The sequence below is a fragment of the Numenius arquata genome, chromosome 2 (assembly GCF_964106895.1).
Source record: "Numenius arquata chromosome 2, bNumArq3.hap1.1, whole genome shotgun sequence".
NCBI classification, from domain to species: domain Eukaryota; kingdom Metazoa; phylum Chordata; class Aves; order Charadriiformes; family Scolopacidae; genus Numenius; species Numenius arquata.
In genome coordinates this window covers 105,355,561-105,374,266 of record NC_133577.1, presented here as the reverse complement: position 1 = coordinate 105,374,266, position 18,706 = coordinate 105,355,561, and the positions used below count along the sequence as shown (strand labels likewise).

Genomic DNA, 18,706 nt, shown 5'->3' with positions numbered 1-18,706 from the left:
GGATTTGAAGTTATTGCCTGGATGCTGAATAGCCCTTTCTTTGATCCTGGGAAAAAAAAAAAAATTCCCTTTCCTTGTACCTTTAACAGAACCAAAAGTCTTGAGTTATGCAAGGACTCCCAAAACCTGCCAATTTATATGAATGTTATCAGATACGAATACATAGTTATCTTCCTTAACCCCGCTTCTAAATTTTTCAGGCTTTTGCAACCCAACTTTAAGGTTCAGTTGGAACATTTTTCTACTTAAAATGACATTTATTTGTGAAAATCATTCCCTTTAGGCTCAACTCATTAGGCAGAAAAGACATTTATAAAATTTTGATAGATTAAGTTGTTCCCCATGATATTTATGAGATACTACTGTAAGTGTGTACAACTGTAAGTTGTTCCCCAGTGCTTTGTCTGGGGAGCTTTTATATAGTATTTTGTTCTGGGTGTCTCTTTTATTTTATTTTTAATTTCCACTTTTTTAATTTTTAATCTCACTAATTATATTTACAGTTCCTATTCAGCTTTTGATGACATGGAAGTGTTTTTACATGGTCTTGGTCTAGAACACATAATAGGATTATTGAAGGTAAGTTTGTGGTATAATCTGCCATTTGTAATCCATGAAAGCAAAATGCACTTACAGCTTAAAAAAAAAAAGTTCTGTCACTATTGGTATATTAGTTTAAATAAACTTATCAAATTAATTCAAATAAATCTATTAAACAGAAGTTTATGTATAAAGTGCTAAGTTAAACTGCAATGGACTGTATTGGCTCTTGTAATGGACTTGATTACGTGCATTAGTCACAATGTGATGTTTCTAAACTAGAGAACTCTTCGTTCCTTCGATAATGGTGTTGTGTAGCTGGTTTTGTTTCTGAAAACTGAAGTAAAACATAAGTGAAAAAACTAAGTGAAGTTCTTTTTGATGACAGAAAACCCTTTGTTTTATACAGGAAAAAGATATAGCTTTAAGACAACTTCTGATCATGCAAAAAGATGAGTTAATACAGGTCAGTTTACTACTTTAGAACTTAATTTAATTTTCTCCTCTTAAATATTTTTTGTGTTTTAGCTTCTCTTTATAAATGCCTAACCCTGTAAGAATTCTTTTTTTTTTTTTAAGATCTGTTTTCAGAATATTCTGCAACTTCTTCAATTTTAATATAGACAGACCTTTTGTAAGGCATGTTATCCAACTGATCAGCCTTGAAATCTTGCATCTTCTGACTATGAAGTGGAAGTCCCTAGTATTTCCTTGCTGCAATGATGTGGGAGTTGGAGTGAGCAGGAAATACTTCCGTTTTAAATTTTGCTTGTTACTACTTTTAGTATTTAAGTATGTTTTCCCTGAAAGGCAATCAATGCTAGGATTAGCAGTAGATAATCCTAAACAACTACTTTAAATGTGGCTCTCCTTCGTGAGGTAATTTCTGTTGGAAAAACGAGAGCTGTCTTACACTGCGGAATCCCATATCCTGCACGGGCTTGTAAAACCGTACCAAAAAAAAAAAAGAACAAGAGAAAGGGAGAAGATTTTTTGGTTTCTTACAGTTCACTGCAGCTGGGAAGGTTGGTGTTTCGCTGTTATTCAGGATGAAGGGATGCGTTATTACAAGGTTTTTGTTTCCAGTTGAGATAGGGTGGTTGCTTCACCTTAGTCTTTGCTGGAATTATTCCTGTGGGAAATGAAAGAATTCCTATCCTTACAGGAGGATGCCATAATAAAATCCAATTATAGGAGTCTCCTTGGAACAATGTAGATAATTCAGGCTGCTGGATTCTTCTGAGTACTCTGTGCCTGGTCTGGGATACCAAAACCGCCTCATTAAAATAGCTGCTTCAAGCCTGCTCTCTGCTACTGATGCAAGCCACGTCCTCAGTGTCAGCTTTTTTTTTCCGCCTATTCTGGTACCATGGGGACATGTGTTCTAGCATTTGGAACCAACATCTGCGTACAGATGCTAATATTTCTTCAGAGTTGGCATCACAAAGATGTCTTGTGTGAAGTTTTGTAACTGAGTAGAGTTTTCAGTGTTTGACAGAGCTCAGAAGTAAATCTGTATTCTCAGAGAGTGAACCTATAGGGAGCTTTGTCAATGAAGAGATTTTTAAGAGTTCGCTTGACCTGAATATTATAAGGCATTTCAGTGTGCTCTGATGCTACTGCTTTTCTGAAGCCTCAGGATCATGCCCATTAGACAGCATCCCGGTGTGGGCTTCAGGTGAATTCTAAAGGCTCCCTTGACAGGAAGTTTGCTCTTAAAGGAGATTTTTTTTGTGTCTTTCTTCTCACCACTGTGTGAGCTGCTGTCTTGGATTAAACTGCAAATTGCATTAAACTGCAAACCTGACTGAGTATATGTTCATACTGATCACCTGTTTTGATGTTGTAATTTTTACTTGGTTTTGTCCAGGGGACATTGGGGGAAGGGGAGAGAATTGTGGACTTTAGTGAATGGCTAAGCCTTACAGTTCCTTCATCAAAGAGGTATAATTTCACACAAACTGATAACTTCTCAAACATGTTAAAACACTGAAACAGACTTCCTACTATAAAGAGGGCTTTTTTTGACAAACTGAAATAAATACCTGGATGAGCTGCCCTTGCACAGGAAGATAATATCCATAGGAACAGAATTGTTTTGCTCTTAGCTCTGCAATAGCAGGAAACAGCAGTTCCTGGAAAATAAGTTGTGCTTTGTGTATGGACATGAATTAATTAGTGAGTCTTCAACTGAGAATTTTAAAAATGACATAACACTCCCAAGTTATTAGCACTTCATAAGTTATCCTAAATTCTTGATGCAGCTTAGTTTTAGAGTTCTACTAAGAGTTTCTCCCCACACTGCTGATAGAAGAAATCTAATCAGTTTCCTTGTAATTCCAAAGTTCAAAGTTTTTAGTGTGATGGCAGATCTTCAGCTAACAGCCAGCTATTTTAAAGAGCCTGGATCTTATTACTACAAAGATTAATGATGACCTCTGATGGATGCCTCTGAACCAAGCTGCTTTGTATCCAGAGAACTGGGGAGAAATCCTGTCACTAACATGATACACTTTCCTCCATCAAACAATATCAGAAAGATATTTTCTCTGTAAATATCTTTATCTGTATCCTACAACAGAGCCTAAACAATGACTCTTTCAAGCTGAAATCCTTGCATTCCTTAAGCTTATAAACTGTTCCATACCTAGTCAAGCCTATTCAATATACTGGGTCGTGTCCATTCAACATTTGGAGGGTTTTTGTCTGATTCTGTGATACCCGTAACACTCGGATCTTTTTTGTCTGGTTTTATTTGAGCATTTGTCTCATGAGATAGCAATAGAAGTAAGTTTACTTCTGAATGCAGAAGGTTCCTTTCCCTCATGCTTTTTGGTTTAGAATAAGAGAAATTGTCATCCTGTTCTGGATTTGAGATTGCATACTGAAAAGTCAACACATCAAAAGTCAAAATATGATCCAGAAGTTTAACTTCTTTATTGGAGAATTATCTGGTCTCTGTGCTTCTATATCACAGTTCCAGGACTGTCCTTCCTCTACTCCAGTCCCTGCAAAAAAAAAAAAAAAGTATGTAATATTTGGCAGAAAATTGACAGATTATTAAAATTAGTGGCCACTTGTGCAAGATTGCAAGGATGTAAGAGTTCATGCGTAATTTCACTGCTTTTCTCTGAGAAGTACATCGTCTTTCATGCGTTGAGGCAATCTGTTACTTGCCTTTTTTTTTTTTTTCTGTCATCCTTTAGATGGAAACAAAAGGTCATGTTGATGCTGGAGCATGGGTTTGGGGCATGGATTTTCAGGGGTTAGGTTTTGCTTCTTTATTTAGTTAAGTTGATGTGCCCAAAATCATAATCTAGACTGTGCATAGTCTGTTTTACAGATACAAACAAGTTCTTGTACAACACTTGTACAACAACTGTACATTTTTAAACATATGGCCACTTCACAATAATATTTGTATTATTTGGGCTGCAGAGTGTAATTGAACCAACACCGACTTAAAAGCTTGCTTATCCATAAGGAAGAAGGGCTTCTTGCATTGTGCTTGTTCTAGCTTTTCGGGCTTTTCTTACGCGAAAAAAGACACAAAGGCTTGAATGCTTCAGAACTTTTCTGTTGTTGTTTGCAGCATTAGTCAAGAGTAGAGAATATGAACTGACTTGATCTTAGGGACTGTATAAGCTGATGTTGAGTAGTATTTAGGCTCAGTCTTAATTTCAGGTGAGAAATCTGTCCTTCAGATATAAAAAAGGGCTGCTTTTACACACTACTTCATGGTAGAAACATCTGGCTGAATGTCTTTTTAACAGATCATGTTCTTTCTGTCGCTCTACAAGTTTCTGATCATTTTCGTTTTTGGAGGTAGTGTGAATGAACTAGATTTCTTTGTAGACAACTTATTTTTTAAATGAGATTCTATAAGAAATTAAGGTTCTAAAAGGTATCATATGTTACGAAAACAGTTTTTCTAACTGGAAAAAAATACCCATCCAAAAGCTGTAAAAGCTCTTCTTAAAATTTAGCCTCTTTCTTTAAAATTCTCCATTTAATGCTGATTTGATAGTTTCCGTTCTTTCTTTGTGAGTTAATGCTGTATCACCGTTATGATGATCGATTATTTTGCTGTACGAGGTGACTGAGATGATCCTGAAATAGATGAGCATAACATCCTAACAACAGGGGTACTTATAAAAATTGCTATTATCTTTTTCTAATAAACCTTAAATGGATTTTCTGAGTATCCTGTGCAATTTCTGTTTGGCTCTTCCACAGCTCTTGTAATTTTATTTTGCATTACTGAATAATTTCTGCAATTTTAGTTTTTCTTTTGGCAGTTACATACATTGTAGTTGGCTGCAATAACTTAAAAGCAACTTATTTTGACTCTTAATAATTAGAAGTTTGCACAATAAATGGTACTGTACTGTTATGTCTAATAAATATCAAAAGTAAATAATATTTCCAATTACTCTTTAAATTTAGATTGGCATTACAAATCCTGGAGATCAGCAGAAACTCCTAGATGCTGTTAGCGAGCTACAAGCGGAAGAAATAAGAATTGAAGACCTCCCTGAAGTGATGGAGCTGGAATTGAGGTATTAACTGCCTATCTAAGCAAATGGAAGTGAAATATGAACTATTTAAGGTGACAGCATTGTTTTCTATAGCTCAGAGATAAAATATTCTCACACCTTATCCCATGCATAACATTCATGAGAGTTAGGGGATTATGAGAGCTGGTGGTCAGCGTGTTTTTTACAAAGAAAGTTGGAAGCATAGATTCCTGTTGTAAGAATCTGTTTATGGGTTATATTGCCGTTACATGCCATTACTTTAGCCATCTTTTTGAGGGGTGAATTCTTTCTTTGTACCTCAAACAGGGTTTTATGGCCTTGCTGTGCAGGGTGTTCATATAATAAACTCTCAAACTGGCTTCTCAGGCTCCAGTATTAACTCATTCTTTAACTTCTCTGATAGACTTCAGTGAGCAGGTTTTGGCATTTCTTTGTGGAAATGGGGTCTTGCCCTCCTTGCTCCCCCATGCTTCAAGAGCGTTATGGATCCTTGCAAACCACACATGATGTGGTCTCTAATTCTCCATTGTGTCTGTAGACAAGGCAGGCTCTATTAGTCTTGCAATCTGATTTTTCTGATTGCGAGATGCAATAAAAAGATGTGTGGAAGGGAGAGATGCATGTATATATTATACAAACCAGTATGATATGGATACACCGTAAATTCTCTAACAGCACCTGAGCCTTTCCTATTAAAATAGAGGCTTTGCTGCTGAGCTGAGGTTGCAGGCCAGGTGTCTGGGTGTCTAGCTGTCCAAATTAGGCACCTTAAGAAAAGGGCGTTGACTCTTCAGCAAGGGATAATCAGCTGCAGTTAAGGAGGACTTTGCCCAGGCTAAGCTTCATGCACTTTTATGCTAGAAATGTGTGTTTTTTTCAGATTGGTCCGTAGTGTTGTTTAGTATATACATTCTAAGCAGAAAGCTTAAAAATTTAAATAGATGTAATAAGTGGAGAGATAGAAAAAGTTGATAGTTCACTGCCTGTATGGCCAAGTACAATGAAAAATCCACACGGTGTCTGGTGCAGCCTCACACACGAGTGACATATGGAATTCCTAGTTACAGTATGATCATATATAGTTCTCAAAACCAGAAAATGATTGATTGATTAAAGATTGAAGTATACAAAATATGACAGTGTTTCAGTTACGGCAAGCACTGCATAGTGTTCTAGAAAATGGCTTGACATGTATTCTAGGAATCTGACCTTGAGACTGAAATCATGGGCTATGTTTACATGCTATTATATAAAGATTTTACTTCCCACTTGTTCAAAGTCCTTCTGTGAGAAGGAAAATCAGTCATTAAGTCATAGAAAAACTAACATAGTAGAAAATGTTGAACTGATTGATTATAAACTCACAGGGTGTCTAGCACTGTTTAGCCACTGGTGTTTTGACAGCCATTAATTCTTTTAAAAAGTGATGACTTTTTGAAAACATTATTTCCATTTGCAAATGCAAGAACATGTCACTGCAACAGATAGTTCTTAAAAAACATTTTCATATAATTTTCTGTTATCAGCATAATAAAGAAATATGAGAAGTATAAATGTTTTCCTTTTTTTCCCCTACCTGTTTCGTGCCCATGACATACTTTATTTTTGCTGAGAATCCTTCTAGAATTCCTAAAAATAAATTCCTTTGTGACAAAACACAGAAGGTGCCATAACTGATCCCAGCCTGCTAAAAAGTTATCTTTCTAAGTAGAAGGAAATTTACATGATCGTGGCTTGACTGTACTAATGTGGGAGAAACTGTCTGACTATCTCCAGATGTGATTATTTTTTTTAGCATTTGATTTTTTTAACCCTAAATATTCAGTTCAGTTATAATGTTCTGAAATAAATAATAATTTCTTTTATAAAAACAAGCTAATAACTTTCTTACTTCCCCATCTTCATAAAAACCATGAACGGGCTTGTTTATTAACCGCCAGCATCCCTAGTGACGTTCCTGACTTCTGGGTTAAGTGTTAAAGTCTTAACAGTTCAGCAGTGTTGCAAATCAGAGATGTCCTGGGCAGTGATGGAAACTTTGCTAATAAACCATCTTGTGCCAAAGCTGAAGGAAAACAGTCTTGTGGGCTAAATTCAGTCTCTGTTTAGATACTGGCATGTAGCTTAGTTTGGCAAGTTTCATTTGTTCCTTTTTGCCATCAGAAGAAACAGCAAGTAAGGTTGTGAGTGTGTTACATCTCGGTTTAGTAGCAGGTTGCCCTAGGGAAAAGAGGAACGTTGGGCTCTGAATTTCAGATCCTCCTGTAAATGTACCAGGAAGTCGTGCAATAGGAGCTTAAAATTATCTCTTGTTTTGGCGCTGATTATTATTTACCTGAATGGCTTATCGCTAGTGGAGACTTTTCTGCTGGAGATACAGGCGCTTCTCGGGAGTTTTGAGGTTTAAGAGCTCACTCTGTAAAAATGATCTTTTTTCCTTGTCCCCCTTTCCTCTGCTCAGTCAAGGGCAACAACTTTCTGGCCAGCACCATGTCTTGTAACTAACGCTCTCTGAGGCTTCCAGTAACATAAGTTGACTGAGAGTCAAGTGGAAGCTCTAGAAACTTTGCATTGAAATGTCTGTTATATTTTTCAGTCCTTTTCTCCACTTTTTGGCAATACTGATCAAACTAATTTTCAGAGTTGTCTTCCTGTTGTATTTCACCAGTAAGTATAAATTTTCTTCAAGACAGGTAACACCAGATATTTTAGGCTTTGAGGAGTGTATTTCCACATCCAGGGGCCAAGTCAGCATTACTGGATTCTTCTTTCTTCCACTGTGCTGGAGATTAAATGATTCTTAACCTAGTCATTTCAGTCCTAGCTTCAAAGTACAAACCAGATTTTTTATTTTCTTCACTTCTTCATCAAAAATGTAAGCTGTGGGTCAGGAACATTGATACGTCAGCATAAAATTAACTATAGATTCTCTGTTTCTGGTGTTGCAAGACTGTGATCTGTATGTGCACATGCACAGGAAAACAAAGTGTTGTGGTTATTATGCATAATGTGTTACAAAATCACTCATGCAGCAGGTAATAAAATGTTTTTGTTGATAATACAGGATTGATGAGAGTTAGAAGCAGACGTGGAGGTTAATAGAATGTCTCTGAAAAGCTTTTGAGTGACACTTTTCAGTGTGTCTTACTAGCTGAATATTCCAGAGAATTGAATGATTTGTTGCCCTTCCAAAATGGAGGGGGTGTGCAGAACCAGCTTGCTAAGTTGTTAAATGTAATGTTTAACTACCCTGTGTTAAAATGACACTGGATTTCTTTTATGCAGTGAAACTACGTGTCTGATTCACTCACTAGCCAATGCTGGAAATGCATAGATAATACTCAGCTGGCAAAAAGTCACAGCCTTTAACAAGTAATGGAATATCGTTTTATTTTTGTAGTGGAGACGAATTTCTCAAGTTTCTTCAGAAGTTGAATAAAGAGTGTAGTAAGCTGATCGTTCCTGTGCAGACCATAAATAAGCACTTCCTCAAGAATTCTCACAAGGTATTCAACCAAAGAAAGATTGATTTAGAGTATATTATTATATTCTAGAATCGTATTCTACCTTGTAAAATGAAAAATATGAACACTCATCAGCATCTTGATTTTTGTGTAATTATATAGAGCTGTCCAATGTTCTTTCTCTAAAGGACACCTTTTAGTAATAACTTATTTCAAAGAGTTAAGCCACCCAGTTGAGATGGATCTGTTTCTTCGCGTTTCTGCTGATAGGGGAGTTAAGGTGACAAAAGGCTCCCACAAAGGCTGACAGAGAGCAGTAGATCATATTGTGCGTAAATCATACAATGAAAGCCCAGTATAAATGCAGTTACAATCTTTTTCTGACACTGTTTTTTTATGATGTATTAATTAAAGAATAATAAATTATAATTTACAGTAATTCTGGCAAATAACTGTAACTATTAACAGATAGTACTGCAGTGGGCACCGACTGAAAGTTTTATTGAAGTCTGCAAAGACTTGGTGTCCAGCGTTGAAAAGCTGGGAGAAGAAGTTGCCAAACTGAAGGACCTGGTGGAGAAGGTGGGTGTGTGTGAGTGAGGCTATTAAATGCTGCATACGAGTTTCTGTGTGCAACCTCAAATGTCACATCCATCAGTGAAATGTTTTGTTCCTTGGTCTGGCACAGGCTCTTTAGCTGTAGCTTGGACATTGCATCTACTTCTTCCCCATGCACCTTTCCATGGACAGAATGAGGAAAAAAAAAAATCTAGAATATTCCACAGCAGCATGGACAGTCTCCAAAGGAAGGCACAGTCAATCTTTTTCTTTCTAGCACAGGAAAGAATTAAGTGGAATATATCCCTGTGTTCTTGGACAACCACTGTGGCATAAATGCCACTGTGAATACTTACACTTTTACTTCTTAATTAAGGCATCTTTTGTTTGGAATTATTGACTCACAAGGAAGGTACTAAAGTTGTATGGATTGAATGGGAGGCATCCCAGATAACTGCAGAGTGACAAAAGAAGAGGGTGGGAGAGGTCAAGGCTAGATGTTAGCACCACATCAGTCATTCTCAAACCAACACAATGACACGCTCTTGTCAGATGGGGTCATTTTAAGTAATAGGCCAGTAAAAGGAATGGCGGCTGGGTAGAGTAAATGGAGCATCAGTGTCAGAAAGGAATCTGTTGCTGAACGAAGCCATGTGGAACTTAGACCTTGAGTATAATGCTACAAATGCAATTTCCTGTAGTTTAAGTAAATTTAATGTAATATAACAGCCTTCTCCCAATAAATCACTTAACAGCAAATCTATTTAAGAGGTAGATTGAGGTTGTGGCAAAGAATTTTTAGCTATTTGTGTTCCTTTTTTTTGCATATGCAGAAATCAATTGTATGTACCTATTTGCTTCCAGTATGTGCAGGCCAGTTACAAGGGCTCGCTGGTATCTGAATTAGGTGCCACTTGACTTTGCTCTCATCTGTACTTAAGGTTTTATAGCTGTTGAGATGAAGCTTGGTGGCTCTGTACCCAGCGTTAAACAGAGGTGTTAAACGTTAGCCTTCTAATTACTTCAAAAATGTGATTCCCATTCTATTAAAATACAGTAGTGTTTAATTAATTTCACGGATGAAGACTTTAATACAAAACATTTTTGTGCTACTTAATTTATGGTGGGGCACTCTTGAATGAGTGGCATTTTTCAGTGCTCTAATGTAAGTGAAACAGTTAAACCTCTTATATAACAAGTTTGTATAAATTCTCTTAAAATCTTTAGTACTGTTTGCTAAGCTTAGTCATTACAAGACTTTGCCAGCAGTACATGTTATGTCTGTAGCATATAATTTTTGAAAGCGTGGTAGATGAGATGGCCTTCCAAGCATTATATAAAACTAAGGTGGGGAATCCTGACGTAACCCTGCTGCACCTCACGGCAAGGCTTCACTCAGTCCAACAAGGTACTTGCAAGGTACTTGCCGTTCTACCTTTAATTTCAAGGAAGCCTAATCTGTCACCTGTTTAACTTGCTGTTTTCATAGACAGTTGGTTTAGTAATTAAATGACGAAAGTTCTGGTTAAAATATTTGAGTTGAGATATTTTGTTATTAGATTTTTGTGGTGTCTCTTAGCAGTGTGTTTTACCTTGGGGAATTAAGTTTGTAAACAGTTTGTTTTTCTAATATATATTACAGGACGATTTGAGTATCAGCTAAGATAAACGTTTGCACACGTTTATTTCGATTGAAGTAGGGCACAGACAGAGTGAGAAAGAAATAACATCAACTCTAGATGCATGCAGAGTCTTAGGACTGGCTACTTTATCACAGACTTAAGAAGCTTTCACACTAACTTTTTTTTCTTTGTTGCACTTTTTACATGAACTTAACATTTGCCTCAGCATCAACAGAAGAATGACCCCAGCCGAGTGAAATTCCCAGAAAAAGCACCCACCTTGGAAAAAAGATTAGTAAAAACGGGAGCAGTAACATTGCTTGGATTTGGTTTTTTCTTCTTTATAACTAAGTTAATGGTAAAGAAAACCTGGCTTTATGTTTAGTGCTAAAAATGATTTTGGAAAACTTGGTCGCATTATGCTTCTGTTCAGTATAGGCATCTGAGCTGAGGTCATGTGAAAATTTGTGTAGTTTCTCATCATATCTGTAGTATTTGCATCCAGTAATTACTTTGATCTAGAAATAAAGTTATTAAAAATTAAAACTGCTACTTAAATATATCTTAAGGTTTTATTTTCAAAATTCTTTTGGTACAGACAATAGGTCTAAAATCTTGTCAAGGCTGCCCTTCTTTTGGCATAAAGCTGTAATTATTGCTTACTAATTGCTAGTTTCATTTTTACCTTTAGCTGTTGTTCAGGGGTGAACATAAGCAGGTAACTCTGATTATATCACATGTTGGTATTTAAAATTATGATGCTGATGTGTTTTGGGGAGTTTAAAATATTTTGAAGTATCTCGTGCAGTTTTATGTTGATAAAGATCTTTTCTGTTGCAGTTTTTCATACGGATCTTTCATATGAAAAACTTCCTTCTTTGTCACAGCCACAAGATGGGAGATCTTGTTACATATTGCCTCAAAAATCATTTCCCACAGAACTATAATATTCAAATTATGCCTGAAATCTATTTCCTCAGGGATACTTTCTTCTGTTAAGAGTTTCGTCACATCTATTAAAAGGATTATAACAGTCCTTTGCTATAAGAATGTAAGCAACTTAGAAGGCATAGCAGCATGTGTTTTGTTGGTCTCGCCTTTCACTGCAGCAGCTTTGTGTTTAGAGTAATTTTTTTCTTCATGTTTTCTCCACTTTAAGTGTTTGTAATTCTGCCGTGAAACATTAATACCTGTTTTTCAGCTGGTTACCAAACCAGTTATGTTGGGGGGTGGAAAAAGGGGACTTGGTAGAAGTAATTAAAATCACGCAGTTTGGCAGACTTCAGTAAGTATCTGTAAAAATGCTGAATGTTCCTGAAGGGACATTATTCTATCAAAATAAACCAGAAGCAGTCTAGAAAAACCTAAGCCTCAAGGGGTGTCTCCTCGGTTTTCAGAGATGTTGTGTGAAGTCTTAGTCTCTGGAAGGTACATCAAAGATTGGTAGTGAGAAGATAAAAACCCGAGTGCTGCTCCAGTTGCTGTCGCAGTTGTTCTCTGCTTTTGATTTTAGAAAACTAAGTTGGTTGTTAGCATGTTTCTTTGTTACTGCAATTGTTATACTTCCTTTCCTCCCAGGTTTCTCCTTCAATGTAAGGAACATCCTACAGAGCGATGAGGCCAGAGGCAAATACAGCATAAGTTGGTGGTTTTTTCCCATTGTGTTCCCAACTTTGGGACAGAGGGGATAAGCTCTATGCCCTACCACCACCACCATCTGCCAGCAAAAGTGGAGAAGTGCACATACTATCAGCACACTGACTTGAATCAGCAAAGTATGGAAAAGGAAATATTTAAAAAATAGTTCTTTATTTCTTGATATTACCTTATAATTAATTCTGAACTTACAAGACATATCACAAAAGGAAGAAGCCATGGAAATTGAAAAATCCATGGAAACACAAAACTCTGTAAAGCACAGTTTTAACTGTCTTACACATGGCCCTTTACATATATACACGGCACTCCTCCTCTCATTAGCTCAAAATACGGTCCAAATGCAGTTCCCAGTGATGGGGTGGCTCACAAGTATTACTAGAACTTCAACATGTAACACCTTTTGGGTTTTTCTTTTGGGTGAGGGGGTTTTTTCCCCTTTTTTTTTGTTTTTTTTTCTTTTTTGGGAGTGGGAAAGTGGACAGGCATTTTGTTCATACTATGTTGCCAACCTCTACTTTTACTTTAGTTAAGTGGAATTATTTCAACCACTAGTAAGATTTCTGTGATACTGCCCTTGAAAAGATTATGTTACTATGCCTTACTTCTCCACTTCAGTGAGAATTTCCATTAATGAAGCCACTTCAAAGGACGCTGAAAGTAGCTTCCATTTCAAGAGATGCATTTCCTACTAGTAGTAGACCCTGTTATTTGAAACAGTGACTAAAAATTTAAATTTTCTTTTTCCATGAATTCGAAGAAAATATCCACTTGAAGGTTGGCTTTTAAGCTGACTTTGAAGGTCTTGCAGTTGAACAGGAAGTCTGTTCCAGAAAACAGTTTTATCAGTATTTAACTAAATTATAACAATATGAATGATGCCATTAGTGTAAAATACCTTTTGAAGGAAAAAATAATGCGTGATACTTGCTGATAAATGTTCTGTAGTTCGAGAGTTGCAGTAAAATATTATTTGCAGAAATGAGTCAAAAGGTTGAACGCTTGGAGCTGACCTCCAAAACGCATTTTGGAGAAGCTGGTCCCGTTAAATTATCTTATGGATCACTTGCTTATAATCGTGATTGCAAATACATGTGACTAGCATTTGGGTTAAGCATAGGCTTTCTGCCAGTAGCATCCTTAGCACGGTGCACTGTGGAAGAATAGTGTTCAGAATGGTATAAAGCACAGGAGAAGCAAAGATCTTGGAATAAACATTTTGAGCTGTCCCATTAGTTGATCAATCTTGAAGTGTCTTGGTTGAGTGGTAAGAGACAAATAATCAAAGATTATTTTAACCTACCATATCATGAAAAACAGTCTGTTTTCCTCTTCAGATTCTAAACTCGGGCTTAAACAGTAAATTTCTAGATCCTTTATTCACTTTCATGTTGTTCCAGTGCCTCTTTCAAATTCTGTGTTTGAGGAGGTATCACAATGTGATTATGGGTAGGGTGGGAAGCAAAGAAAGAGATTGCTTCAGCATCTGTCTGCTGAGCTATGCTGTCAAAATTCTCACCCCCACCAGCACCCAGGGAGGAAGCCTTCAGATGAAAACGTCCCTGCTGAGAGGCCTCCTTCTGTAAGTCATCAAATTAAAGTCATTATCCCAGAACAGTCAGAATACAATGATTTGCACATCTATGAGGGGATTGGAGGAGAATGCTAAAGAGCTTTGCATGCATTAAGCAGGTGAGCGGGGTTATTGTTCTCCTCTTACAGTAGTGCAAATGGAGATGGGAGAGGATTGAGTGGATTGGACCTGGGGCCAAATCCTGCAGATACAGAGTTGCTTAAAGATGCAGCGAGGTTCCTACTTGCAATACCATTGGATACCTAACTTCTCTTCATGCGGGTGAATATTCATGCAAGGGCCTTTTCCGAATCTTTAGACTGTTAGGTAAAATTAGGGCCTTGGGTGATCCCGTGGAGATCTGAAAGAACCTAAAGAATTTTTGCTTCTGATTTGTCCTGTCCAAGACAAACTGCGGGTTGTGTGTCTCTTCCTGCTTTTTGGGATTTGCCCTGCTCTTTAAGTACCTGGCCTGTTGTAAGGCATTGCCCAATTATTCCTGTTGGGCACCAGTTGCAAATAGCAGACAGTAATTTTGTGTTTGTGCATTCTTAAACTGAGAAAGAGTGAGCTTTTTTATTACATCCTCCATTGACTTAGAGAAGGGCTGTGTTTTGGTTTTCTTCTTTTGCTTCACGCAGCTGCCTTGTTGGGGACAAGGCTTAAGCTTGAGCTGAGTAGTTTATTCTTTTTCCTCTTGCCACCCCTCCAGGTGTTCCCCAAAGCTGTAACTTGTTCATAAGCGTGAGCAGGTGTTTGCTTGCACTTGCCTTCTCTGTTCCAACAGTTCTGTAAAAGTTAGAGGTCGTCTTTCCCAAATAAAGCTTCTGTGTTGTTAGTAAAGTACTACAGATGTTGCTTTGGGCCTTACGTGGTGGAGTATTTTGAGTCTTCAGCCTTGCTAAACAAATCTGTTCTGGACTAAATTGAGTAAATCCATCTTACCCTGTGTCATGAAAGGGTGGGTCAGTGATCCATAGCTTGTCTGTGTCAGTTGTCCCCTTCCGTGCAGTCTGTTTTGGTATTCATATGAGAGGTCATCTTTTTGCACAGATAAAAAGTCTTGAAGGTCTAGCAGTTACCTTAACTGCAGTTTTCTGGTTTTAAATACTTTTAACTGTCGTTTCTTTGTTCTGTAGGCATGGGGGAAATGGGTATTTCCCTATTCTAGAAATAGGAGTTTCCAGGTAACAGGGCTGTCTGTTTTACAGACCAGAAAATATAAGTGGTGAGGTATAAAATGGGGTATTACTGGCATTAAATGAATAATGTGATGTGTATCCTTAACAGCTTTAATAGCTGTTAAATTACTTCTAATTTATATTCTGATTCAAATGGTGTAGATTCATGTAATACAGAGCCATAGTCCCTGGAAGTGGGACTTACAGGGATCCCTCTGGGAAGGATTTTCAGTTCTTTTTCTTTTAAGCCGTGCTACTGACTGTGATATACATGGGAAGATGCCTTCTACTTAAGGGCTTGGTGAGGTTTTTTTCTTACTAATTGTTCTTCTTAGATGAGCCTTCCATGCTTTCAGCTTTTCTGAAAACAGTCTTTATTTGAACGTAGAAATACAGGTTTAACGACATCATTTTCATTACTGTATTGAAAAACTTCAGCTCAATTTCGTAAGGTCTGTATTCAAAGAATTGGGCTTTCAGTGTTCGTGGCTACTCTGCTATCACCTGTGTTGCACATGGCATGGTTTCTTGACTGTCTGAGAAGCTCTGTGCATAAGTACTCGTTGAAGGCACGTAGAGCTTTGTAAGCCCAGTCTGCTCTTGCGGCAAGGGAGGCCACCAGCCTTTCCAGGGCTGCATCAGGAAGTGTCACATCACCTGCAGGTGGAGGGTGTGATCCTTCCCCTCCCCTCAGCACTGGGGAGGCCGCAGTTAGTGCACTCTCTCTCACACTTAGCCTCTCCAGTTCATCACGCGTCATCTCTGCCGCTCCTTCCTCCTTAGGGGGAGGACTCCTCACTCTCTTCCCATACTCCAGCGTGGGGTCCCTCCCATGGGAGACAGTCCTCCATGAACTTCTCCAATGTGAGTCCTTCCAAGGGGCTGCAGTTCTTCATTAACTGCTCCATGCAGTTCTTCATTAACTGCTCCAGTGTGAGTCCCTTCCATGGGGTGCAGCCTTCAGGAACAGACTGCTCCAGCATGGGTCCCCCCTCCATGGGGTCACAAGTCCTGCCAGCAAACCTGCTCCAGCATGGCCTTCTCTTTCCATGGTGTCACACTCCTGCCAGGAGCCTGCTCCAGTGTGGGTTTCCCACAGGACCACAGCCTGCTTCAGGCACATCCACCTGTGCCACCATTAACCTTCCTGGGCTGCAGGGGGACAGCTTGCTTCACCATGGGATGCAGGGGAATCTATGTTCTGTGACCTAAAGCATCTTCTGTTCCTCCTTCATTGACCTTGGTGTCTGCAGGGCTGATTCTCTCATATTCTCACTTCTCTCTCTGTTGCTGTTGTTGTGCAGCAGGTTTTTTTCCCCTTAGATACGTTATCACAGAAGTGCTACCACCGTTGGTGATGGACTCGGCCTTGGCCAACAGCAGGCCTACCTTGAAGCCGGCTGGCATTGGCTCTGTGGGACGCAGGGGAAGCTTCTGGAGCTTCTCACAGAAGCCACCCCTGTAGCCCCCTGCTACCAAAATCTTGCCACACAAACCAAGGCCCATCCCAGCCTCATCTGTTCTGTCATTTCTGTGTAACAGGAGAGAGCGGTTAATGGAGAGAAATGATGTATCCAGGGTGAATTCACGTAAGGCCAGTGCGCAGAGTAGTGTTTGGAGAAAGAGTCTGGAAAGCAGTAAAGCTGGGATGCAGATGTGGCAAATAACCCGTTTGGAGAGGAAGGGGACAACATTCATGAGCCACTGGTGCGGTTGCCAGAATAAAGGAGCTCCCATGACAATACAGGAGAGTACTGGAAAAAACAAACAGGTCAACTTTTTACTGCTAACCTGAAAAGACTGGTGGCAGGAGGACTGTAGCCTCTACCCCAGAGGGGTCTAAAATACTACTGGAATTTGCTGTCCTTTCCCTGCCATTTCTCTTTCTCTCCCCTGCTAATTGATCTCTTAAACTTCAGAAACGTGTTTTTTCACACATTTTTTCACAATGTTGAATGCTCATATGTTGCTTTTAAGACCTGCTGGGGTTAGTAACTGGAACTGTAGTTGCCTCTGGGCAAGTAGCACTGCTGGGGGAGCAGTAATGTGCTCCAAGCTTCACAGAATCATAGAATCGTCTAGGTTGGAAGGGACCTTTTAGATCATCTAGTCTAACCATCACTAAACTGTGTCTCCAAACCCTATGTCAACCTGTCTTTTAAATACCTCCAGACATGGTGCCTCAACCACTTCCCTGGGCAGCCCATTCCAATGCTTGATAACCCTTTCAGTGTAAAAATTCTTCCTAATATCCAACCTGAACCTCCCCTGGCACAACTTGAGGCCGTTTCCTCTTGTCCTATCGCCTGTGACTTGGGAGAAGAGACCAACCCCTGACTCTCTACAGCCTCCTTTCAGGTAGTTGTACCTGATATCGGGTGGGTGGCTTCTGTGGGTGTGTTTGCATTTTGAGGGGTTTTTCTAAAGTTGAATTGAGAATGGGGTGAATGTTACCATCTCAAAAGTTGATACAACTCTACCTTCTGCATTTTCTTTCCAAAAGACCACATGCTTACATCTGATTGTATGTCTGTGATCTCCAGGAGTCACATGGAGCAACAGCCTGGAAGACCGATGTCTGGTCTGCACACGGTCACGGCTGTGATGTGCTGCCTGAAGAACAGATCTCAAGGATGCTTCCTAGCTTGCTTTTCTAGGATTTTCACCTGGGCTTGGCAACTGAGGGCACCTTCAGGAACAAGAACTGTATGATTCTGAAGTTATTTAGCAACCTTCTGATGTTTTTCCTTTGTTACTGCTAAAGTGGGCTGACTTTGAACTGGGGCATCTCTGTCTCGTTAATGATGGTGGAGGGGGGTGGGGTGGGGTTTTTTTTTGGTTGGTTGGTTTGGTTTGGTTTTTTTTTTTTTTAATATCTGGTATCCTGCATTTGCCATATAGAGATGACACTAAATCAAAAAAAAGTTGCAAAATTCCTTCTTCTTGAATTTGCTTATTTGGCAACCATCAGGCAAGGGGAAGTGAAGTCGGACTGCGTCACCTGGAAGCTCTGATTTACGGGCAAGCGGTGCCAGTGCCTCTGTGTGTGTGTGCTGGCGCTGGGATAGTGTCAGTGTAAAAGGATGAGACACCTTTCCTTATGGCTTGGAGTTCAAGGACAGCTGCTGTCTTCTGTGGCTCTACCCTGACTGCGCTTTTGTTGTGGGCGAGATGTGGCTGATAAAATTGAGTTACTGGAGCGGTTCTGGTGTGCGCTGGTCGTGTCCCGTGATGATTAAAGAAGCTGTAGTTAACAGCAGGGGGAAGAGCGAATGGGGGGTTGAAGAGCAGAAAGGTTCTTCAGTGACTTTTTGGGCCTGGAGGTGGAGAAGTTCTCATTGCACCGGGGGAAAGAGGAGGTGTACGCCGTGAGGAGCTGGTTTAAGGTAAGGACGGGATGAGGGGAACGGATGCTGCGCGGGTGCAAAAGGAAGAGTGGATTAAGAACACGCAAGAAGGACAGGAGGGGAAGGGGGGCTGAGACCTGCCCCGCCGCGGGCTGACACGCAGCGGGGCGCTTCAGCAGCGAGAGAGCGCCTTCTCCCCACGCGTGGGTGCGGGGGCAGGACCCCGG

At 39.4% G+C, this 18,706-nt stretch overlaps 1 protein-coding gene across 1 annotated transcript in view; it reads left to right on the top strand.

Moving 5' to 3' along the window:
• Positions 1–12,483, top strand: part of ASZ1 (ankyrin repeat, SAM and basic leucine zipper domain containing 1) — a 37,843-nt gene extending 25,360 nt beyond the window's left edge. The window contains 7 exon segments of the mRNA XM_074168920.1: positions 504–579; positions 950–1,006; positions 4,987–5,099; positions 8,479–8,584; positions 9,011–9,124; positions 10,949–11,032; positions 12,301–12,483. Coding sequence (XP_074025021.1) covers positions 504–579; positions 950–1,006; positions 4,987–5,099; positions 8,479–8,584; positions 9,011–9,124; positions 10,949–11,032; positions 12,301–12,483 — 733 coding nt within the window.
• The last annotated feature ends 6,223 nt before the right edge of the window (positions 12,484–18,706 follow it).